At 44.2% G+C, this 24,939-nt stretch overlaps 1 protein-coding gene across 8 annotated transcripts; it reads right to left on the bottom strand.

Annotated features, from left to right (window-relative positions):
* Positions 1-282: 282 nt before the first annotated feature.
* Positions 283-17,941, bottom strand: PEX5 (peroxisomal biogenesis factor 5). 8 transcript variants are annotated; one of them, XM_027594562.1, is made up of 16 exons: positions 17,808-17,941; positions 17,004-17,166; positions 16,639-16,674; positions 16,237-16,369; positions 15,888-16,019; positions 10,340-10,445; positions 9,734-9,824; positions 9,225-9,335; positions 8,893-8,985; positions 8,421-8,540; positions 3,757-3,900; positions 3,480-3,550; positions 2,872-3,084; positions 2,372-2,537; positions 1,878-2,035; positions 283-1,701 (listed from the first exon to the last, which is right to left on the bottom strand). In XM_027594562.1, exons 2-16 carry the CDS (start codon positions 17,148-17,150, stop codon positions 1,500-1,502), a joined length of 1,923 nt encoding a protein of 640 aa, XP_027450363.1. In that variant the 5' UTR covers positions 17,151-17,166; positions 17,808-17,941; the 3' UTR covers positions 283-1,499. The 8 variants fall into 8 exon arrangements, with proteins under 8 accessions (XP_027450363.1, XP_027450364.1, XP_027450360.1 ...); XM_027594563.1 differs by having other exon boundaries at positions 17,746-17,857; XM_027594559.1 differs by lacking the exon at positions 17,808-17,941 and adding an exon at positions 17,516-17,656 and having other exon boundaries at positions 8,421-8,516.
* Positions 17,942-24,939: the final 6,998 nt, after the last annotated feature.

The following is a 24,939-nucleotide window of genomic DNA, read 5'->3' on the forward strand; positions in this document are numbered from 1 at the left end:
TGAAAAATGCATGATTTTGACCAGTGGTCTCTCCTGCTAAACTTTTAAGTTCCACGAACACAGGGATCTTGTCCATCTTAATTCACAGTACCAGGCATATATTAGGTGCTCAATATTACTGGACGGATGGATGGGTAATCAATATACCAAATGTGAGAAACGGAGAGAGAAGAGGAAAACCGTTAAATACCAATCCTCCAAACACCAACCCACCTCCCACACCCCAACTTCACGCCTGGCAGAACTCACACGCATGTCAGTTCCATTTATTCTTCATACAAATTTTATTCATACAGTTTTATTTTTAAATCATTTACACATATTCATACAAAGAAAAATAAATTCAGGATGGAACCTTGGGACCATGGTAGTTTAAAAAAAATCTCTCTGATCGTTAGCTACTGAAGACAAGGCAAGAGGCTTAGCAGTCACTTCTGGGGGTTGGTGTATCTCCCCTTGCAGGGCACAGTTGAGAAGAATCCAAGCTGCTCCCTCAATCTTCACTTTGTGGAGGTAATATGGGGGAAGGGGATTTTTCAATGCTTTCCCCTAGAAACATTTCAAGTACAACAAAAGGCTTATGGTAACACTGAACTGCCTCTTTGCTAGGAATTTGGCAAGACCGTCATTTCTGAACCAACTTTCTAAAAGAGTTAGCTCAATTCCTACTTGCAGGCCTTTCTAAGAGGAGGGCTGGCTGCACTCACCACACCCCCAGCCCACCTGCTCTGTCGTCCCACCAAAGGCCCCAAAACAGAGCCCTTAATTGGACCCCATCTGGTCCCTTCTAGGTTCATTCCACAAACAGGTCATCCTCCTACCCCACGCACACGCACTCTCTGTACAACTGACCCCAGCGACTCCTAAGGACCCCTCAATAATGATGTCAGCGGTACCGCATGCAGCATCGCACCCAGAGACTCTGAACTACAGCCGGGAGAGGTCCAGGAGCAAGAGAACTATGAGAGCCCCTATCAAAACGCAGCTCTGCTGAAGCCAAAGCAACATTTCAACCCAACAGGCCACTCCCAACATCCCAGCCCAGATACAGTCACCAGAGAGGTGCGCGTTAGAAGAACCTGCCACACACAACTGCCCGAGAAAGCTGTACCATTACCAGCCCCAGTAAGTGGGAGGAGGACAGAAGTTACAGATGTGGTGGACCCTATCCGAAATGGCAGCTGATGACAACAGTTACCCTATATCTTTGGGTCCTACCCAAAAAGCAGCACCAAGAAAGGGCACGATGAGCAGAGAGATCTGTAGCTGGATGTACAACCCTTGAATTACCAAGGGACTCAGAGACAACACAGCTCATTTTCCTACAGTGATGCAGGAAGAACACAGACTACCCACCCCTATGTTGAGGCAGCTCCTGAGAGGCCACGCTGCTTGTGGTCATCAGCCCACCCCCTTAGTAGGCCCATTTGGGGAGAGGGAGTCACATCCAGAGCAGGGACCCCTCCAAGCAGACACTCACAGGGCAGCCCATCCCACTGTCACTGGGGCAGGCCAAACATAGCTAGGAGGGTGGGCAGATCCCGGGCATCGGCTGCCCCATAGGCATCACTCTGGCCTAACATAGACAATGCCAAACGCAGGGTGCTCCAGATATTCTCCGACATGGCGCCCCCTTCACCCCGAGGGCCCCGGCTTTTCCTCTGCATGTTCAGAGCCTCCAAAAAGTGTTCCACAGCCTCCCTGTCGGGAAGAAGAATGAGCGCTGGTGAGCAGAACATTACTGGAAGGAGGCAGGTAAACTGGCACAGGGAGACAGCTGGGGCCAGTTAGTGAAAGAGAGGATCAGAGAATGAGGAGCTAGGGTCAAAGGCAGGGAGAAAGCGTTCATTCATTAATTACTCAATAGACGCTCTCACCGGTGAGCTCCGAGATTGATGCAGCTGATACCCAAGTTATAGCGGGACCGTATATAGCCAGGCTGTAGCTCGAGGGCCCGACGGTACGCAGCTACTGCTTCTTCACTCTGGTTTCCGTTGGCCAGGGTGGCCCCTAGCTTATTCCACAGCAAATAGTCCTGGAACAAGGATGGAGAAGGGTTACAGACAAGAGCCAGGCTCCGATCCAATTCCGCCCATTCCTCCCCGGGTCACCACTCTGTTTAGCTAATACACGTTACTCTCCCTTCCTTTCTCTTCAGCTGTTCATCGCGTGACACAGTGTAACTTCTCTCGTCTCATACAGACTCCCCGCTGTCCAGTTCAGATGACCCTGTACTCCCAGCCTTCTTTGCCCAATTCTCCCAAGGCAATGAGTGTATGGAACGGAAGCTCCCAGGACTCCGCAGGTCCCAACAAATGACCCTTCAATAAGATGCAAGCACGTCCTATTTCTGTCCCTCCCTGAGGCTCACATTGGGACGAACGCTGAGGGCAGCTGTGAAACAGTCCACCGCCTTGTCATACTCCCCGCTCAGGTTGAAAAGGACTCCCAAGCCACACTGCACATCCGGGTCAATGGATGTAGGGTCCAGGCGTACAGCAGCCAGGAAGAGCTCTTTCACTTCAAGAAATAGGGAGCTGCATAAATAGGAAAGAAAAAAAATGCAAAAACAGGTGGACGGACGTGTCTATATTCCTACCCTTCCAAAACACATCCTTAAGTCACTCATATCCCCAAGATTCATCAATCGATCAGTCATCCTCCTACTGTCAAATTTCACTTTAGAAACGCGTTTCTTCTATTTCATCCCAGCACTGCACCATAGAATGCAGACCTCCTTCACGTGCATCCTGGGTTTCCCATCCCACTCTGAGGTCCTTGAGTCTCGATCCACCAAAGCTTCCAAAATCAAGGCCCTCTGCCTACCGGAACTCAGGTTACCATCTATCATTCCAGGAATCCTTCACTCACTCGGACAACAGAGACCCCAGGATGCGCTTGCTGGGGCCCTGTCCTGGCCCCCCAGCCCCTTCTTCACCGCGCACGACCAGATGGGCATAGGCCGGTGTGTAGCGCAGCCAGTCTCGCAGGGTTTCACAGGCCTGTCGCTGCAGGGACTCGTTGGTGAAGCTCACAGCCAGCGCCATCAGTGCCGTCCGGTTATCAGGCTTTAGCTCCAGACACCTGTTTGGACAGAGGTGGGCAGAGCTGGTATCCGCAGTGACCCTGGAATGTTGTCATGGAATGCAGAGTCACAATGGCCTCACCTGCCAACTCCCTCAGATTAAATATACAGAGGAATCCTCTACATGGAAGTTATTGAAAAAAATTACAGATATGAGAAGGGGAATGTTTTAGCAGCCAAGGAACCAGTGAGGGTCCCACATATAAAATTAAATGCTGATGAGGATTGGAACCAGGTTATCTCCAATTCACTCCAAACCTTAAGAGTTTCACCACAAGAAAACACTCTTGCTAGTGACTTGAAAGAAGACAAGGATCCGGGTTTGGAATCCTATCATTCTAAAGGCTATTTAGAGAGCCCGGGAACCACCTCACCCCACCTTTCATGTACTTACTTCCGTAGCGCACTGATGGCTAATAGTTCTTGTTCATTCTCTGCTTGGGTGGTACCCAGATACTGCCACGCCTAGAGAGAAGGTGTCAGATTCCATTACTCCTGCATTCACCTTTCCAACCTCCCTTCCTCTGGCTTCCTCCACTCACCATCTCACTCTTACCCCCCCACCCCAGGCCATCACCCAGGTCCTAATCTATCTGCACTACTCTGTGGGGCTTCCCTCAAAACTGATGAAAGCAGTCTCTAATATGAAGTCAGAGTAATGAGTCACTCACTTCCATGTGCTTAGGATCCTGCTGCACAGCTGCCTCAAAAAGCAGCACAGCATTTGGCAGGTCCCCCTCCTGAAGTCGCTGGAGCCCCTCCTCGTAAGGCTGGGGGTGGTCACGCAAGGGGTTCTCCTCCTCAAACTGGTACCCCTAGAAGGAAAGGAAGCCAAGTGAAAACCTGTCTAAGAGAGCCATCACAGGGGCGCCTGGGTGGCTCAGTTGGTTGGGCGTCTGCCTTCAGCTCAGGTCGTGATCCCAGGGTCCTGGGATCGAGCCCCGCGTCTGGCTCCCTGCTCAGCGGAGAGTCTGCTTCTCCTTCTCCCTCTCCCCCTGCTTGTCCTCCCTCTCTCCATGTGTCTCTCTCTGTCAAATAAATAAATAAATAAATAAAAATAAATAAATAAATAAAAATAAATAAATAATTAATTAATAAATAAATAAATAAAAAATAGATAAATAGATAAATAAATAAATAAATAAATAAATGCATGCTAGCTAGCTAGCTAGCTAGCCATCACAGCCAAAGCAGCAGGAATGGGAGATGACAACCAAGACAGAGGTGGAAAAGTTAAAGACCTCCATTTTTTTTTTTACTTGAAGACCTCCAAAAACGTATCTGAATTAAACGCCGGCAAGTTTTCCATATTAGAAAGGAGATCATCTACAACTACAGTAAATCCATTCAGTATCATGCTCATGCTGCTATCTCCTGAAAAGCTAAGCAAGACTACAAACTCTGATCCATGCTGGGAATAAGCTAATTTTAGGAAGTCCTTAAAGGCCTGTATTTCTACATCCTTGATTCTCACCACTGGACAGAACACATTTCTTACAGGATCTGCTTATCTTAAGCAGATCTTATGAGATCTTATCTTATGAGATAAGCTCTCCTTAGCTATTCAAAGGGCACTTCTTATTTTTCTGCAACAGTGTGAAAATGAATAATGGAAATGCCATTTGGAGTCAGAGGCCCTACCACTCAGATGCCGCTCTTACCTAGCTCACAGAATGACTGTGTGCACTGACTGGATAACCTGTGTTCAAGCACTTTGAAAATCTTAGTTGTTCCCTAATTGTACTCTTAAAAGTTACTAATATTAATCTCTATTTGATAGTAAATGAAAGCTAGATCCCAAAATCCTGATGGCAGAATATGTTTCAGAAAAACACCGTTCTCTTCTCGCTGAGGATTTCTCATTTAAGGAAAGAATTATGATGCTACGTACAAAGCTTTGCCTACTGCTGTTTCATGTTAGGCAAAGAGGTAATAAGGTAAAATGAGAGTCACGAGGACAAGCAAATAAAATGTTCTTTTTGGGGAGTAAATGGTTACCAACACAAACAAAATACCAGAATGAAAATAAGATGCAAAATATCAGGCAGAGCCCTTCTAAATGTAGCTAAGGACATGTAAGAATGAAACCATACGTAATACAGACGTGAGCGAGGCCCTTTTTCATTATTACTATGGAACTGCTAAAAAAACTGGTAACACTTAAATCTAACCAGCCAAGTTCTAAACCATGGTAAGCCATAAGATGTAAATTATCTGTGATGAACAGAAATTAGATAATTACAATGGAAGTCTAAAAAGCAAGACATATTATAGGAGATGGATTAAAAATAAATGTATTAAAAGTATCTGAGAATAGGTAAGGTGCCTGGGATATCTCTGTACAATATGAAAACCTAGAAGATAGAAAATGACCCTAGACCAGGAATCAGCAAGCCTTTTCTGTAAAGGGCCAGATAATAACTAAATAAATATTTTGTCACAACTACTCAACTCCACCTTTGGAGAGAGAAAGGAGCCACAGACAGGTAAGCAAGTAAGTATGACTGGGTTCCAATAAAACTTTATTTATGGACACTGAAACTTGAATTTTATATAATTTGCACATGTCACGGTACTTTTTTTTTTTTCAACCACCTAAAAATGTTAAAACCACTATCAGTTCACAGGCCAGGCAAAAACAGGTGGCAGGCCAGATCTCCCTGCGAGCCATAGTTTGCTGACCCTTACCCTAGACTATCAGTTTCCACAAAAGAAATCCCCCCACATTCAACCTCAACTACTATCTATTATCAATCCATGTTTTAAGCCACCCTGTAGGAAAGCAAGATCACGGTCATCTCTAACACAATTTCCTAATGAAATTAATTCCCGCCTCTCAGAGCTACTGAGAGCATCAAATGAGAATATTCACCCAAGTCTTCTTACCAAAAGACATAAAACGCTCTTCATAAAATGGGTATTATCCTGAAAAGACAATGGAGCACGTCAAGGCCGTCAGGTTGCAAGCACAGGGTTTTCTAAGTGCTTTATCAATTGCTGATCAGAGAGGAATTTTTCACGATCAGAATATTTACAGAAATAGGAACAAGAATATGCTGAAGGAAGCTTCAACAGCCCGCCAAAGAATGGGGCATGAGCTTATGATCGCTGTTGCAACCTAAAAAGTCTAATTTGAGCCAGTCATTAGGTCTGATCCACTGTCTGGTCTACTCCAAAATCTCACAGGATCACCCAGCAAAAACAGGATCACTACTAAAAGTCTGCCCATCACAGAAACTTCTCCTCTATGCTAAAAGGATACATTACCTGCTTGAGCTACACATGTTAAGTTGTCTTGAAAATTTAAGGACCATTCAGTAAAAAATAGTATTTTCAGAGACCCATGAATATTTATAGACAATCAGGGTCAGATTCACATTTAAAAACCAAAAAAGCACTACTGACATACAATTCAGTAATAGTTAGCACGAAGCCAGATAAAATCTGCATTGTTCATTATTAGTGAGCAACAAAGTATAGCACATTTCTGTGGAACATTAATGCAAATATTTCTAGTTCTAAATCTGCAATATCTCAAGGTATCAATGATATCAAATAGGGTTCAAGAATCTAAAAACATTATTTTTAAGTTTTGAATTAAAAACTTTATCCAAGGGAGACGAACCATGAGAGACTATGGATGGACTCTGAGAAACAAACTGAGGGTTCTACAGGGGAGGGAGCGGGGGAATGGGTTAGCCTGGTGACAGGTATTAAAGAGGGCACGTACTGAATGGAGCACTGGGTGTTATACACAAACAATGAATCATGGAACACTGCATCAAAAACTAATGATGTAATGTATGGTGATTAACATAATAAAAATTTAGGGGCGCCTGGGTGGCTCAGTTGGTTAAGTGACTGCCTTCGGCTCAGGTCATGATCCTGGAGTCCCTGGATCCAGTCCCACATCGGGCTCCCTGCTTGGCAGGGAGTCTGCTTCTCCCTCTGACCCTCCCCCGTCTCATGTGCTTTCTCTCTCTCTCATTCTCTCTCTCTCTCAAATAAAATCTTTAAAAATATATATATAAAATTTAAAAAAAACTATTCAAAAAAATTTTATTCCACCTAGCAAGTCATTAACATGAGAGTAAAAAATGCTACTCATATAAAATCAGTGCTATGTCTTTATTTATCAAAAGCACAGAAATTTTCATCTAAAATTTGTAATTTGCCGTTTGTAAGTTGACAGAACCTATGCAACTTACCAAATTGCTAATACAAATTAATAAATGTATTATCTCCAGGTATTTCCTTAAGTTCTTCCTCCTCAGAATTCTATAGAGGAAACTCTTATTATGGCAAAACACAGGGCAGGATCCCAGTAAGCTGTTTTCTATTATATGTAACAGGGTAACTCATAAAAAGTCAGACTGCAATAGTACACAAAATCCTATTTTTCCCAGTACTGTTTTTCATTGGCTTTCAAATGCTAGACTTTTTAAAGTTTTCTTGAACTTTACTCTTCCCTATCTTTGCACACAGAGCTCCCTGATGTCAAGACCTACCTCCAGCATCCTGCTTTACGTCTCAGGCCCTGGTTTTAGCCCCAGAACCCTTTCCCAACCAGATCTGAGCTGAGAAGTGGTAGCGCTACTCACCTCCTCAATTCCTGTTCTGCTTCTTTCAAAACCCAACAATTCTCTCCCTTCCCCCTCATGCTTCAACTCAGCAGCTCAATTATTAACCACATCCCTAAATATCCTACAACCTCAAAGCAGATTTTTTTCTACAGTGATACCGCTGAAATAGCATATGCTTCAAAGTCTATGCTATATACAAAATTAGATCATCTTTGACCAATGACTACTGGGAAATTTTCCTAACACTTTATTTAATATAATTCCTTGCAAACACCCTAAATTCGCACAAGTGGTCAGTACTTAGAGGAACAGATCCAAATTTAAAATAAATCTGTGAGTTAAAAAAAGTAAATAGATATTAAGATACGGAGACAGAGTGATAGTCTACCAATTACCACTCTCTACCAAAGGAGTTACCGATCTCCTCAAAAATGTTCTCAAATCAACCTCCAAAGCAGAGCACCTTCATCTGTGTTCTGAATGCATCATGTGCAAATCTATGTCACAGGCATTATGTCACCGTCTTACCGTTATTTGACAAGGACAGTCTATTATTATTAATCTGTATGTCCTAAGAATAACGCATACCTTCAATTACTGAAGAAGAGTGGGACAAGGGAATGATTCGGACTTCCTTTCATAGAAAGGGGCTCAAGGAAGTAATTACTTGAAAGTAAGTACCCTTCAAATTCAGGATTAGAGGAGAAACAACAAAACAAGGAAACCCTGCCGTCTGAGAACCGAGTTCTTACCTTATCGTAGGAAGCAGACGTGAGGTCATCATAGTCAGAAAGCCAGGGGTGAGCCTCAGCGTCCCGTTTCGCCATCTCCTCCAGCTCTGCCTGCAACTTGTCCCAGAAATCGACATCAGACTGTAAGGAAGGGAAGGCAGGTAGAAAAAGGAGATCCATCATGACCGCCCCACCCCACCCTCAGCACCACTCAGATGGATCCCTTAAGGCAGTAAATCTTAAATTTCAGAGCGTCCAAGAGCTTTTTGTAAATGCAGATTCCTAGATCCTACCCCCAGATTCTGATTCTGCAGTGGAAGGTGATGTCCTGGGATTTGCATTTTTGGTAGTTACCCACCCTACCCACAGCAGTTCTGACAGAGAGGGTTCAGGAACACTATGGCATACAATGTTCACCATCTGTGATGTTCCAACACCAACTCTCCAATGGAGTGTGTTCCCCTGAGGTGACTCCTGTGCTACCTGCTCTCACCTCTATAGCTGACTTGGCTCGTTCAAACTCCATATCAAGGGCAGCTGTGTTTCCTGGTCTTGTGAACTGGTCAACCCAGGCCTCTGATGTACCCTGTGACAAAGAAGGATGGTCATACCACCACCACCTTTCTACTGACTGAACACCCGCTAAACACCAGCAACCTGGACACTTCTGAGAACAGTCTCAGAATCTCTTTCCCACCCACTCAGGACCTGGATGCTACCAAGACAAGCTGGCAATAAAATCCCTTCCCCATCTGGGAACACTGAACCCAAGGCCTGGGGCACCAGCCGGGTCTGAAGTGGGACTGGGAAGTGACAATGTCCTACCTGCTGCTGTATAAACTCTGCTGCCCACTGTTCTGCCTGAGCTCGGCCCGACCCTGCACCGGACTCCAGGGACACCTGCCCCTCGCCAATCTGCCGCACGAATTTCAGGAACTGGGGCACAGAGACACACATAGGCCACTTGGGAGAGGACTTCCAGGTGTGCACTCTCAACCATGCCCAAGAGAAGCCTGCACTTACCCCGCCCCCTGACCACCTCTAGCTGCAGACAAGATTTGCTAAAGACCCTGAAAAACGTCGAGAGCAAAAAGAAAGGGATTTCTGGCCTTAAAGATTTGAGAAGACACAGAAAAGCGAAAGGGTTAGTATGCAAGGAAATGAGGGAAAGAATGTTGGAAGGAAGAAGCAGGATCCCAGGTCTCTATTCTCCAGACAGGATGGAACGGACTTTGGATCTTACATCCTTCTCTTTAAACTGGGGTAAGAGAAGCTAGACTCTTGATTTCCAAGACCAGCTCTGCTGGGCAAAGCAGCAGTGGGATGTGGCTCACCTCAGAGTTAGCCAATTTGGGGTCATCCACCTTGGCCACAAAGTCACTGGCTGTGTGCTGCAGATCCTCCTCAGGATGATACTCATCGTACCTGGAACAGGTAAGGACAAACTAGCTCCACCCACTAGTCTGCCACCACCTTCCCCACACTATTCCCTACTCCCAGCCCATGGCAATCACAGTTCTGGGCGGGGAGAGGGTGACACGACTCTATACGGTCTCACTGAGGACCTACAAATTCCAATTTACATTAAAAAAGGACACCTGGGCAGAAGTGGCAAAGCACTAGCTACATTCTTTTATCCTTCCCATTCCCCAGCACCTGTTTGTAGAGAGAAGGACTACAGTAGCAGCCTCCAAAGTAAAGAGGGAATAGGGTGCATATGGTAAAGTTAGGAACTTCTGATTAGGACACTTAGGATTCTTGACTCAATTGTATCTGAGACAAATTTCTAGGGGTAATAATACAAGTGGGAACCTTAACATAGAAAATGAGGGGACTGCAAGTGGGTTTGAGAATGTGGATGGAGGAGGTAAGGGAGGCTGGGAAAACTATCTAGTACTCTTTTCACAGGGATCCATCCAGGAAGAAGTAGCTGGACTCACCAGCGATCCGTGGCTGTTGTTCCCTCAGGCTCTCCCAGCCACAGCTTCTCCTCTGACTGTTCCAAATATTCCTCAGCCCAGCGGGCAGGGGACACAGACAAAGGATCTGCAAGGAGCATAAGTGGAGAAATCACACAGGGCTCAGTGAGGGATCAGGGAAAGGGAGAGTATGACACATACTCAACTGACCCTCATACCCAAGCCAAAGCAGAGCAGATCCTACTGAATCCCTCAGAGACTCCTGGTCTAAAGAAAACACTACTGAATTCTCAATATGCAACCCACTCCCAAGGGGCCTGGGGCGGAAGTTTACAGAGCTGGAAACAGAACAAATGAGGAGACTCAGGAAAGGAGTATGGACCAAACCCTTTTGCTTGAAGTGCCAGAGACTTCAATAAGAAATAGCAGGCACTTAGGGCCTCCAACTTCCTCAAAGGTACTGCAGACAACTGATAAGGAGCTAAGGGAGAACAGAAGAGCCCCTTCTCCTTAACCAAACCTCTGGTCTGTTCTCCATTGATAGAGTTCACCCTCTCCCAAGAAAACAAGCCTCATATTATAACTACCTAGAGAATCTGAGAAGCAGAATGCTGGGCTAGAATTTAAAAATACATTGGTCCACTCCTCCCATTGGATGTCTGTTCAATTTTTTTTAGCTGAGATGTAACATGCAAACATTAAAGTACATACAGTGTATCAAACATAAGTATGCTGCTTTATTAACTCCTACACATGAATACACTCAGATCACCACCACCCAGATCAAGACAAAGAAGGTTTATAGCTCTCTCACAGGCTCCCTCAGACCGCCGCGCCCCCCCGCCCCGCCCTGGCAAGAAGAAACACTAGTCTGACTTGTCACTTTTGATTCATTTTGAGGGCTATGTTTTTAAGTGTAATTCTAGAAATTGTCTCAGAAGCTCTAGTGACAAAGGGCGCCACTGCAACATCATAACAAACATACCAAGGCGACAGATGGAATGAGGGCACTAAACCCTTTCTCAACCTCCAGGGCTTTGTCCTGTACTATTTTGGGGCTGGAAACAAAACCCAAACTAAAACAAAACAAAAGCATTAAGACATTGTTCAAAGGTGCCCTAAAGAATGAGTAAACACAGAGAAGGTGGGAGTCTGCGGTATGCTTTCCTTCTGCTCTGTATCCATACCTTTCCACATCAACACTGAAGTGGTCATCCTATCTTTTCCCCCAGTTTAAAGATCTGTCATTGTTTTTAACATGAGAAGGCAGATTCATCCCTCAGTATTAAATATATAACAGAACTGTCTATTCTATTTACCAAGACTTTGCCCGAACAATTTCAACAAAGTACACACAACATCTGAGAAAGTAATGTCAAAATCTGAAGGAAAAAAAAAGGATCCCCAGACTCTCAAAATACACCTAATTATAAATAATAAAAATTACTAATATAATAAAAAATGTGGTTGATGATTCTTTTTGATCATACAATACCTTAACTTCAAGGACTCTCAACATTTTTACCCAGATTCCCTCACTAGTTCTTACAGACAACATTTCTCTTTCCTTTGCCCCAACTAGACTGTTGGCTCAAGAGTGGAGACCTAGTAAGGAGATACTTAATACTTAAATAGACATTACAATGCCTCCTGGTCCCTTTGCCCCATTCTGCTGAAAACTAGCCACCCCTCCTCCTTACTTTCCAGTCACTCCTTCCTCTCAACTAGAGGATTTTGCAGAAGCATACTCTGGCCACAAGTGCTCCTCCGATTATAGAGAATACTGTTTCTGTGAAATGCTCCTTTCAAGGACAAGAAGCAATGGAAAAAATACAAAGCACCTGGACTTTAAAAGAGACATGAGGCAGATTAGACAAAAATCCCAGAGGTGAGAAAAATCATCCTCAAATAGCTGTAATCTGGTATTTGGCCATATTAGCCACAAGCCTCAGAATTTTCTGGCATTGGGAACCTGCTCCGACGAAGGAGTCAAAATGCAATGACTAAAAGAATTCTACTTGGCCTTCATGCTATTTTTCGAGAAATTCTTACAGAAAATCAGATCCACTTGGGTACCTGAGATTGAAACAATTAAGACCTACAGACGGGAAGGGACTATCCCAGGTCACGTAAATTAGTAGAATTAGAACCAACAACCTAGATACCAAGTATCCAATTCAGAATGTTGTCTTACTTAGTCTCTCATTGTGTGTTCCTTGGCACATCTAGCCCAAGCTCCAAAGTCAAAAACTCAGAATTTCCCACCCTTACCCATGAAGGTTTCTGAGTTTGCTAAACAGCCCAATGGTAAAGAATGTAGGTTCCAGATCAGCCTACCAGGCACTCAAATCCCAACACCACCAATTATTCACTGTGCAAGGGACTTAACTGATAAGTTTCCCTTTCCTTATCTATAGAATAGGGATAATAATAGCTACCTCGTAGGGATTCTTGTAAAGACCAAGTGAGATAATGCACACATGAAGCACAGAGTAACAAATGTTAGTTATTATTATCATTACTGTCTGCTCGCAGCAAACCCATACCGAAAGTAGAAAACATCGCAACGAGATGGTTACTCCTTTTCTTCCACAGCCTCTTCTGCTGCCATTGGGAGAGATCTATTGCCGCCACTTATCATCTGCTACTGCTGCCTACCGCCTTTCCGAGGAAAGTGCAGGTTTCTCTCTTATGATTACCATAGGAACCTCACACACCATGTTAGCTGAGGCTGTCTAAATTCAAAACCCCTTAAAGATGTATTTCATCCCTACAGCACAAGATGTAGAAGTATTTGGCCCAGGAGATTTAGGGGCAGGGGTGAGGGGTGGATTGCATCAAGAAATAGAGCAGACTCAAAAATGAGCTTCATGTGGTGATGGAATAATTCTGTAACTTGATTGTGGTGGTAGTTACACAAATCTACACATATGATAAAGCGGTATAAAACCATAAACACACACACAAAGGCATGTAAAACTGCTGCAATTTAATAAACTGTGGCTTGTACCAATGGCAACTGCCTGACTTTGATATTGTACATAAATTAACAGTTATGCAAAATATTACCACTGGGGAAAACAGTGAAAGATACACAGAACTTTCCTCTACATTTTTTGGCAACTTCCAGTGAAACTCCAATTATTTCCAAATAAAACATTAAAGCAAGAAAAAAAATGAACTGTCAAGACTCCTTTTAAACTTGAGTCTAGAATCATAACAATAGGGATTTGAAGATAATAAAGATTTCAATACAACCTCCTTTCATCTTGAAGTCTACTTATCCATAAAGCAATAGGTAACCTATATCATCAATATAATATCAGCCACAAACATTATGAGGATAATAAAAAATGAATTATCAGAAAATTAATTTCCTTTAGCTTTCTCCCAGATCTCAATTCAATAAATACTGAAGGTCCATACAGAGCAAGATACTACTGCAATTGGCATTTTTATGAAGGCAGACACCAAATAGCTCAATTTCCCTTTCCAGCTCTCCATCTCCCCGCCTCCATGAAGCAGGCACAGCCCCAAAAGAATGTATAAAACAGAAGAAATCTCCCAAAGAGGACTTAACAAGTAAGAGAGGTCCAACACATTTTTCTAAAGTTGTTTTTCATTTACAGGTTAAGGAAGATTTCACTGATTGCAAGCAATTCTGGTAATTAGAACAAAAATCTCATCAATCTCAATGCTTATAGTAGCAATGACTTTTTTTTTCTGAGTTACCAAAAATGACAGATGCCCACACATTACAAAAGAAGTCTCTCTACGATAAGGAGATCGCGTTTCAGTCTAAGGTTTGTATGAAAAACTGAGTTTGTCTGGTGGAGGGTGTTTGTTACAACTCAGATTTTCACTTGAGGCAGTTCCCCAAAGAAGATTCTCAATGATAGCGTAATGGCTCTAAGTATGGAGCCTAGAGTCAGAAAGACAGGAGTCCGAATGTCATCTCTGTTACTGAGTGACTCCGAACAAAGTATTTAACCTTTCCAAATCTCAGTTCCTTATCTATAAAAGGGGGAAGGAATACCTACAAGGTAAGTGTAACTGTGAAGACCAAATGAAGATTATAAAGTGCAAAGTACTATTAATGAAACCAAGAATATCTATTATTCTACCTTAAACTCCAACTTACGGGTGGGAAAAGTAGTCATGATAAAAGAGATCAACAGCTTTTATTAAAGATGAGTTTTAGTTGTTAGATTTGGGGTTTTCTTCCTAGAGACGGAAAGCCCCATTTTTAGAGAATAAAAACAATGGCGGAAGAAAACAATTAGGTGCCATTAATGATCTCAGGAATGTTCAAGAACTATGACAATGGGAATGCCCTGAGAGTCTAGAATCTTTGTAACTTTGTCCATTTATATCTCTTGTTATTCTTAATTTCTTAAATTGGAAAAAAGCTAACAAGTGCTTCTCTTTGGAAGCAATGAGGAAGAGGAAAGCTGAAGAGAATGTCCTTCCCCCATGCCCCTAATCAGACAGGCCTGGGGGAGAAGGGTCAACCCCACAGGACAGGATGAGCATGGACACTCTCAAAGACAGAGAACTATGCTGGGACCCTGAAGAGCTTCGGGTGCAGGCCTGGCAGTAGAGCACCGTGGTTCAGCCCACAGGGTCTGGAATCATTCAAACCCAGAGTCAAATCCCAACTCCACCACTTATAAAACTGGATCACCTTGGGCAAATCACTTCATCTCAAAGCCTGTTTTCTTATCTATATGCTGGGAATAAAAACAGTAGCTACCTCAAGAATTCTCATGGGGATTAAACAGATGATACACTGAAAGCACTTAATACAAAGCCTAGAACATGGTGAGTACACATTGGCTATTATTATGAATATTTATTATTATCATCAGGATACGGTCTTTGCCCTCTAAGACCTCATACTCAAGCCCTTGAACACAATCCCATTTTCCAAGGCCCCAACTCTGTTCAAGAGGACTTTTATTTTTTTAAGATTGTATTTATTTATTTGTCAGAGGGAGAGAGAGCACAAGCAGGGGGAGTGGCAGGCAGAGGGAGAAGCAGGCTCTCTCCTGGCAAGGAGCCTGATGTGGGACTCAATCCCAGGACCCTGGGATCACAACCTGAGCCAAAGGCAGATGCTTAACCGCCTGAGCCACCCAGGCGTCCCTGTTCAATGCCAGAATTCCACTGGCTATGCTTAGTATTTCTTCCCGGGCGACATTGCCATGGATCCTCACCACCAAACTACAGTAGTAAAGTTCCAGATAACAAAAAACTACCTAACTCCTCATGTTCTCTCTACTCATCCTCTCTCCCATTCTCTCTTTAAGTAGAGATATAAAGAGATACATAGATATAATCTCCAAAATCTCCTACCCAGTTCAAACCCAGGCCTCTCTTTCACATTAAGTTTCAATAACTCCCTATTATCACCTAAGGGAAATCAGGTTCAGTGCCCTAGAGAAATGAGTCAAGAGTCCAGAAAAGTTATAGAAGCTGAAATCACTCTATATCATAAGATGACCTGGGGGAACAGAATAGAACTTTGCCCCATATGAACCACTTTAGGTTTACCCATGACAAGCCTCACCTGTAACTTCAGAGATGAATTCTTGGGACCAGTCTGTCTCATTATAATCCTGAGTTACATCTACAGCATCTCCAGCTGCAAGAAACTCCTGGGCCCAGTTCTCAGACAGGGCCAAATCTGCCACACCAGGAGCTTAAAAGAAAGAGAGAGAACTAAGAAAAAAAAGAAAAGAAATGCATATCATTCTATCATGCCTCAGGAACCCTGAGTGCACATGAAAACACTTTGTCCCTTTTGTCTCCTTCTGCATCTCAGTTCCCTAATGCCAGCAGCATCCAAATATGGAACCCCGTTGGTCCTATCTGCACAGAAAATGGTGATCTGCCCTCCCACCAGACTCTGGACCCACCTCTCTGGGGTGCCTGGCGGAAGTTTGACTGTTCAATCTCCTGCATCTCTGCCAGGAGGTCATCCATCTTGAAGGTCTGAGGGGCACGGGATACAAGTGGGGCATTCTGGTCCTGGAGAAATTCAGCCACCAACTGCCAGGAGAAAGATGATGAAATGAACTCAACGAGAGATAGGGCCCAATGAACGGGAGACATTCTAATATCAAATACAAGGAAAGGGAAACACAGAAACTACAGATTTGCAAATCCTCAAAGACTAGATTTCTAAAAACAAGCAGAAGAAATAAGGCAAATCTCATTTGGGCAGGAAGCTCCAAAGAGTGAAATACAGATGAGCCAAGTTTAAAGTAAAAACACAACAGACAAAAGAAAAATGGGGCAGAAGAGACTGGCATGTTTACCTCATCTTCAGAGGCTACTCCCAAAGGCTTAGAGACCTAAGATAGAAAAGAAAGGGAAGCAAAATGGTACGGTAATGAAGTCCACACACGCAACTCAGTTAAACAGGAGTTCAAATTCCAGCTCTAGCACTTAGAGTGACCTTGGGCAAGTCACAAAATTTCTGAGCCCCAGTTTCTTCACCTACAAAATGACTGCCTTCATCTGTATAAAGATGTACAATGCTTAGTACAGCGTTAAGTAAACACTCATTAAGTGATAACTACTATTATCTGCAACACAACAGAAAAAGCAGTTATCCCAAAGTGTTCATCTGGCCCCTCCATCCCATGCCACCACTTGAGTTTTCTACCTCAAGAACACTCACCGCCTCAGAGGCTGGGGTTCCTGGGGGCCAAGGGCCAGACCTCAACCCCTCCTGCCGAAGGGCCTTGTCCTGGGTGAAGTGCCCGGCCAGTTTCATGAGCGGGTTGGCACCCCCGCATTCGGCCTCCACCAGCTCCCGCATTGCCATGGTGACCGCCAGCTCACTGACCGGCAGAGAAGGTTTGGAAGTGAGGTCCCGCTGCCAGATCCTTCCCCAACCCACAACTCAGCCGGTGTCTGGGGGGAGACGGGCAGACGTCTGTCCCAGGTTGTTAGCCACTCGCCACCCTCCCCACCCCTGTGCCTTTTGCTACGGCCCCCACCTCTGCCAGGAGTCCGAGAGGGGGCCGGTGCCCTCCTGCCGCCCCCCTCAAAGGCCACCGCTTTCAGCCTGGGCCTCTCCAGCGCCCTCCACGACCGCGGTCTCAGGCGGCGGCACAGACCGGCAGCCGCCCCCCAAAGAAGGGCCTGGACCCCGGGGCTAAGGGGGACAATTCCACAATTGGGCTGTACCGGGGCACTGGACGGGTAAGGAAGAGTGGGAACGCCGCCAAAACGTAAGCCCAGTCCCCCAGACCCCGCGTCGTCCGGCCAGCTCCGCGGGGAGGCATTCCTTCCCCGTAAGTCACCTGAGCCCTTCCCCCCCATTCGGCGCGGCCCGGCCCACCCCTCCTGAGCTTCGGACCACCCATTTCCCCCGCCCCAGTCGCAGCTCCAGCTCCGCCCCCGGGACCCGCGAGTACCGGGCGAAGACGGGAGAAGACCGGGAGCGCGTCCTCGCGCCCCCTCGGGACCCTGCGCTCACCGTTGCGCGCCGCGCCGCACGACCCGCGGGCCACCTGGTGCGGGCTGAAGGGGGAGGGGAAGGGGGGGGTGGGAAGCCAGGGGCGGGGCTCGAGCTTAAAGGGGCCGTGGCGGCCGCGCAGCAGTCGCTGCCCTGAGGAAAGCAGTTTGTAGGGGCGGGGCCTTAGGACGCAGCGTGGCGGAAGAAGCCGTGAATCTTAAAGGGGAAGAGCGCCTTAAAGGGGAAGTCTCAGAGCAGCGACGCTGAGAGCATTCAAAGGGATCTTCAGCGCTGGGACTGGTTTGATGGAAAGCTCAAAGGAGAATGGAGCTAGGAGGGGCTTCCTGAGTTTTGAGGGAAAGCCAAAGGAGCGTAATCCTGGATTCAGCCCATCCTGACTCTTCCCTGGCGGCACATTGTGACCCAAGGGGATTCCCTGCCCTTTCTGGGCCTCAGTTTCCCCTTCTAAAAAGGGGCTGGCTAGTCTTACTAAGCCCCAAAGCAGGTAAGAGAAAGGCCCTAACACGGGAATTGCAGGGGTCAAATCCGAGGCGTTCCTCAGCCCTCTAAGGATGTCCACTTCCAAATTGCCCCTAGTGGGACATCGTCACAGTCTCCTTGGAGACAGAGGCCTGCCCCCAATCCCTCTCCACTTCTGCGTAGTGGGGAAGATAGCACTGGATGATGACAAATTCCGGAGACTAAAATAGGGCCCAACGCATCCTGAGTCCTCAGGCTGGTGACATACAGGGAGGATGCACAGTGAATCACTCCTCTCCCCTCCTTCCTCCACCCGTGGTCAAGGTCACCATGGTGGCCGTATTCCCACTGCTCCAGACTGGGAAACACAGACATGATCCAAGAAATGACTTTTAATCACGAAATAAGCCTCGGGCCCCACCATCTGCCACAGCATTGGCTCTGATGTCAAACTTCAAGGTCACCAGGAAATAAACCCTTATATCTCACCTAGCTCCAAGACCAAGGGAGTCCTGGTGCCACAAAGAAGGGCAGAACGGGGCTCAGGGCTGCTGGTAATTGAGCAAGGATGGGTCAGTACCAAAAGGACCGAAGCACCATCCCAGCCCAGGGTGCAGGAGAGGAGACAGGTAGACAGCAGTTGGCGCCCTGGGCCAGGCTTGTTTCCTGGTTGTCCAGCTGATTTCAAGGGTGGAGGCTCCAGGGGACCAGAGAGGCTTGGCTCTGTAAACTCTTCCCTGGGAAAGTAAAGAAGCTGCTCTGACACCTCAGGGGAACAGAATGGCAGGGCAAACCTGGAGATTGTGCAGAATTTCTCCTTTTCTTTACCTTTTCACCATCTTTCAGAACCCCCGTCCCCCTCCCCTTTTCCCTGGAGAACACAAATCCCAGTCCTTGCATGTTCACTGTTTGCAGGCTGCCACTGTAAAGAAAATAACTAGTACCTAATAAACTAAACCATGCCGAGGAGGAGGGGATGCTCTGTAAAGTGTAAAGGATCCCTGGCGAGGGGAATGTTTAACTGAAAGCATGTGATATGGTAGAATTTTAGAAAATCAAGGCATCCAGAAGGGACTTCCCAGTACCACTCAAACCATACCACACACATAGCCACCTGCTGTGCTAGGAGTTTAGGAACTGATTATCAATAACTCATTGTGTGCCCGCCTCCTAGGAGATGATGATAATGATCATAACTGATGCTTATTTGATGCTTACTAAAACCCAGGCATTGCACTAAACACTTTATGGGCTGTAGTGCTTTTATTCTTCATAATACCCCCTGTGAAATAGGTATTGCCAACCCCACTTTGCAGATGAGGCTTACCCAAAATCACACAGCTAGGAAATCAAAATTCAATCCAGACACAACTCCAAATACCTACCCGTTATGAAACACTGCCTCCCAGTCTCAAAGAAGCCCTATTTATAAGTCCCAGAGAGCTTTGTCTCCCAGGCCATAGAATTCTGCACAGGACCTGGCTTACAAGTCCAAGAGGGACTCGGGGGCTAAGAAAGGACTTATAAAGCCAGTTGGGTGTTTTTGACATTCTAGATTTAAAATACTAGGCACAACTTTAAATTTTTATTCTATTCATAAAAGTAATAAGTTTTATAAAATGAAAATTTCATTTCATACTTTAATGTTTAATTCTACTTATTCTTTTTTTAAAAGATTTATTTATTTATTTGAGAGAGAGAGAGAGAGCATAAGCCGAGAGAAGATCAGAGGGAGAGGGAGAAGCAGGCTTCCCGCTGAGCAGCGAGCCTGATGCGGGACTCGATCCCAGGATCCTGAGATCATGATCTGAGCCGAAGGCAGACGCTTAACTGACTGAGCCACCCAGGTGCCCCAAATTCTTATTCTTTTAACTAATGATTAACTCAAGTTTAACAGGTTAAAGTTCTCCAATTTTTAAATATAGACTATATTTACTGTGTGTCAGGCATTGTTCTAAGCATTTTTCAAATATCAATTTATTTCATCCCCACAATAACTTCATAGAGATTTTATTTATTTGTCAGCGAGAGAGAGAGAGTGAGCACAAGCAGGGGGAGCGGAAGGCAGAGGGAGAAGCAGGCTCCCCGCTGAGCAAGGAGCTCGATACGGGAATGGATCCCAGGATCCCAGGATTATGACTGAGCCAAAGGCAGACTCTTAGCCAACTGAGCCACAATAACTTCATAATAGCAACCATAATTCTGCCCATTTTGCAGAAGAGAAAACTGAGGCACAGAGAGGTTAAACGACTAGCCCAAGCTCATACTAATAAGTAGCAAAGCTGTGACTGGAACCTATGCCAGGGTCATCCAGCTTTATCTGTGAAGAGCCAAACAGTAAATATTGTCTTTTCAGGTCAAACAATCTCTGTCACAACCACTCAGCTCTGCTCTCGTAGCATGAAAGCAGCCAAAGATAATACACAAACAAACGAGCATGGTTCCAATAACATTTTTTATGGACACTTAAATCTGAATTTTATGTAATTTTCACACATCACAAAAGAATTATTTTGATCTTTTTTGACCATTTAAAAATGCCAAAACCATCCTTAGCTTACAGACTGTACAGAAACAGGCAGCCGGCCATAGTTTGCTGACCCTTGACCTACATAATCTGGTTCCAGAGGCCATGCTCTTAAACATTATGCTAGACTTCGCCTTTTTAAAAATAAAAATTTACATTTCCTTAAATATTTTTAACTGTGTGGCATTTAATATACATACATTTTAAGCATTTTCAATGCCTGACAGGGCCAACAACCCTATCAGGCAAAACCTTTCTAAATTTATTCAACACTGCACATCTAATAAATCAAATTTGTAAATATTTATCTGATTCCCTTAATCCTCTTAAAATTTCAAGACTTAAAATATTACTTCCCAAATTGAAGGCTAATAGACCGGATTCTCTTAAACATCAAATATTTTAATTCATAAAGTCACTTACTTATACCTCTGGAAAGTAAATTTACTGGCTCAGGTAGGTCAAGATTACTAGGCTAAATTTGGAACCATAGTAGAAGTCCTTAAAAGAGATTTGAGACCAAGGCACAAGACTTAGGAGCTACACAGTCCCAAGACAGTGCTGTCTGAATAACAAGCAAACACTCTCAGCCCAGTTTTAGAGATGAGTTCTGTTTGCTGTAATATAGTCCCTAAGGCCATTTCCTTCAACTAATATGATACCTGACTCACAGGTTTCAATTTTACCTGGTTTTTATTGTCTCATTTAGATGCAACTAATTTCTTTACAACTTCACTGGAGCAAACAAATTATTGTAGAAGTGTTGGCTTCTATCATTTTTGGGGGGAGGAGTTGGAAATGGGGAACCACCTCATCTGGTTTGATTCTTTAGTTTTTTAATGATGGAAGATGTAGTGTTATGGAACTGTCCATGCTCTGGAAATTGCAAATCAAGGTACAGTCTTTCTGCCTGTCCATTTGGCAGAGCTTATTGGTTATGGATTTACCTATCCTTCTTTCAGCCTCAGTACCATCACTGGCAGAGATAACTTGGCAGAGGAAGAAAGCTATGTGTGCACTGAGACACAGCAAATCCCAAAGCTGGGCCTATCTAAATATACCTGGACAAAAATCTCAGTTTGCTTTAAGTGTTCAGAATAGTGAGATCTACTCACTCATATGTGGAATTAAGAAACAAAACAGAGGATCATAGGGGAAGAGAGGGAGAAATAAAACAAGATGAAATCAGCGAGATAAACCATAAGAGACTCTTAATCACAGGAAACGAACTGAGGGAGGATGGGGTAACTGGGTGACAGACATTAAGGAGGGCATGTGATGTAATGAGCACTGGGTATGATAAAAGACTGATGAATCACTGAACTCTACATCTGAAACCAATAGGACATTATATGTTAATTAATTGAATTTGATTAAAAAAAAAAAAAGAATAGTGAGAGCTAGATATACCTAGGTGTATCCAGCACCACCAACCTAGCTTTAGGTGCAAAGTACCTAACCTCATTTCCTGGACACACAGCAGGGAATTCCCCCAGACAGTAATAAGGACTCTAGTACATACTCCCTCTACCCCAATTTTACCAACTTTAGAAATCCAGAGAAGTTTCAGAATATGTCACCCTTGCCAAAATCCAATTGGGAACCTTTTTATCCTCTCTCCCTCAAAGAATGGAAGGAAGAAAAAAAAGAAGTCAAGGTTTTTGACTTGGGAGTCTTTCCCCAAATGAGTTTTTCTCCTTCTTCGGGATTTTTCACCAAATGGCCATAGATTACATAGATAAGCAATGTGTTTGTTTTCAGGAAGCCTTCTGCTCTCGGAAAAATGTAATAGACATACTTTTCTCTATTCCTCCTACTACGTACAACTAAAAACCGTGGACATTGTATGTAAAATAAACATAAGGAAATTCCAAAAGGTGGAAAAAAGACAGCAGACTAGCTAGGGACCTCAACACCCAAGAAACAACATGGTAGTGAGTTTTATGGGTTTTCTTTTTGCCTTTTATATCCCAGACTGGGTGCTAGAAAGGTCAGCAACCTATTAACACTAACATGCACAGACCAAAAAAAAAGCTCCAATAAAAGCCCTGCTTTCTCTAGCCAAAAGATCAGGAAAGGGTGAGCCTGCAAAGACAGAATCTTCTAGACAACCACTCTGCTCCAGCAAAACACTAGATAAAAAACTGTGGCTCTACTCACACTCACACCAGCAGAGGCCGAGAGGTGAAGTCCAGACCTCCACTCTCATGAGGCTATATCAGGATACCTACAAGATACACCAATACCTACCATGGGGTGGTATCAAAAAAGGCCAGGTAGGGAGCCCATTCCCACAGGTCAGTAATGAGGCTCTCCTCCATCCCCTGCAGTGTCAGTGGACACCACGTGGAGAGCTGGAATTAATACTCCTACCCAGCCCATCAGTTAAGAGAGGCCTCAGCCTCTCATATGTCAGTGGAGGCCAAATGGAAAACCTGGGCTTCTACTTCCACTTGGCAGTAATGATATGGTACACTTTCTTTCTCTGCAGGAGTGGCATCCAAAAAAAGTCAGTTAAAAGAGAAGGCATCAATAAGATCAGATTCCATAACATAAAGCAAAAATGTCCTGATTCCAATACAAATTCACTCATTATACCAAGAATCAAGAAGATCTCAAACTGAATGAAAAAGATCATCTAGGTAGGGGTACCTGGGTGGCACAGTCAGTTGACCATCTGACTCTTGGTTTCAATTCAGGTCATGATATCAGGGTGGTGAGCCCAAGTTGGGCTCTGCGCTCAGCGTGGAGTCTGCTTAAGGGTCTCCCTCCCTCTCCTCATGCTCTCTCTCTCTCTCTAAAATAAATAAATAAATCTTTTTTTTAAAAATATCAACCAATAGATGCCAACACCAAGATAGAAATATTGGAATTATTTTCAGGCAGCCATTATAAATATGCTTCAACAAGCAATTGCAAACACCCTTGAAACAAATGAAATATAGAGAGCCTCAGCAAAGAAATAAAAGCTATCACAAAGAACCAAATGGAAATTTTAGAACTGAAAAATACAATAACCAAAATAAAAAGCTCAGTGGATGAGCTCAACATGAGACTGGATAGGAAGGTGGGGTGGGGCAGGGGTGGGGCAGGGGATATCAGTGAACTGGAAGATAGGACAGTAGAAATTACCCAATCTGAACAACAGAGTAAAAGTACACTAAAAAAAAAAAAAAAAGACGAAGAGAGGAAAGAAAGAAAGAACAGAGCCTCAGGGATCTGTAGAACTATAACAAAAGATCTTTGTGCCATCAATGTCCTAGAAGGAGAGGAAAGAAGGGAAGGGCTGAAAAAGAACTTAAAGAAGTAATAGTCAAAATTTTCCCAAATTTGGCAGGAGATATAATCCTACAGATTCAAGAAGCTGAGCAAACCCCAAACGGAATTAACTCAAAGGAATATACACTAAGATGCATCATAATTAAACTTCTGAAAACTAATGACAAATTAAAAATCTTGAGAGCAGCCAGAGAAAAATGAAACCTCCCCATAGGGGAAAAAACGACAAATAATAGCAGATTTCTCATCAGAAACCAAGAAGGCCAGAAAGAAGCAGCACAATGTTTTTCAAGTGTTCAAAGAAAAGAGCTATCGACCCAGAATCCTGTATTACTGGGATATATTAACTCTAGTTTTCTACTGTTGCTATAACAAATCATCACACATTTGGTGACTTAAAACAACACAGATTTGTTGTTTTACAATCTTGGAGGTCAGAAGTCTGAAATTGGTCTAGTCAGGCTAAAACTGAGGGGTCAGCAGAGCTATATTCCTTCTGGAGGCTCTAGGGAAAAATCTTCTTCCTTGTCTTTCCAGATTCTAGAGGCTACTCAGGTTCTTTGGCTCATGGCCTCCTTACCCAATCTTCAGCCAGCAAGTTTGGGCCAAGTTCTTGTCACCCTGCTATTCCTCTGTTTCTCTCACTTCTGCCTCCCCCTTCTAAAGGTCCTCATAAGGACCTTTGTGATTATAGTGGGCTCACTCAGATAATCTTAAATTCAGCTGGCTAGCAATCTTAATTCATCTACAACCCATTTTTCCTAAAATAATCACAGGTTCTGGGGATTATGACATGGATATCTTTGGGGGGACATTATTCTGTACCATACCCAGTGAAAATATCCTTCAGGAATGAACGGAGGAAAA

This window comes from Zalophus californianus, chromosome 9 (assembly GCF_009762305.2).
Source record: "Zalophus californianus isolate mZalCal1 chromosome 9, mZalCal1.pri.v2, whole genome shotgun sequence".
Classification (NCBI taxonomy): Eukaryota; Metazoa; Chordata; class Mammalia; order Carnivora; family Otariidae; genus Zalophus; species Zalophus californianus.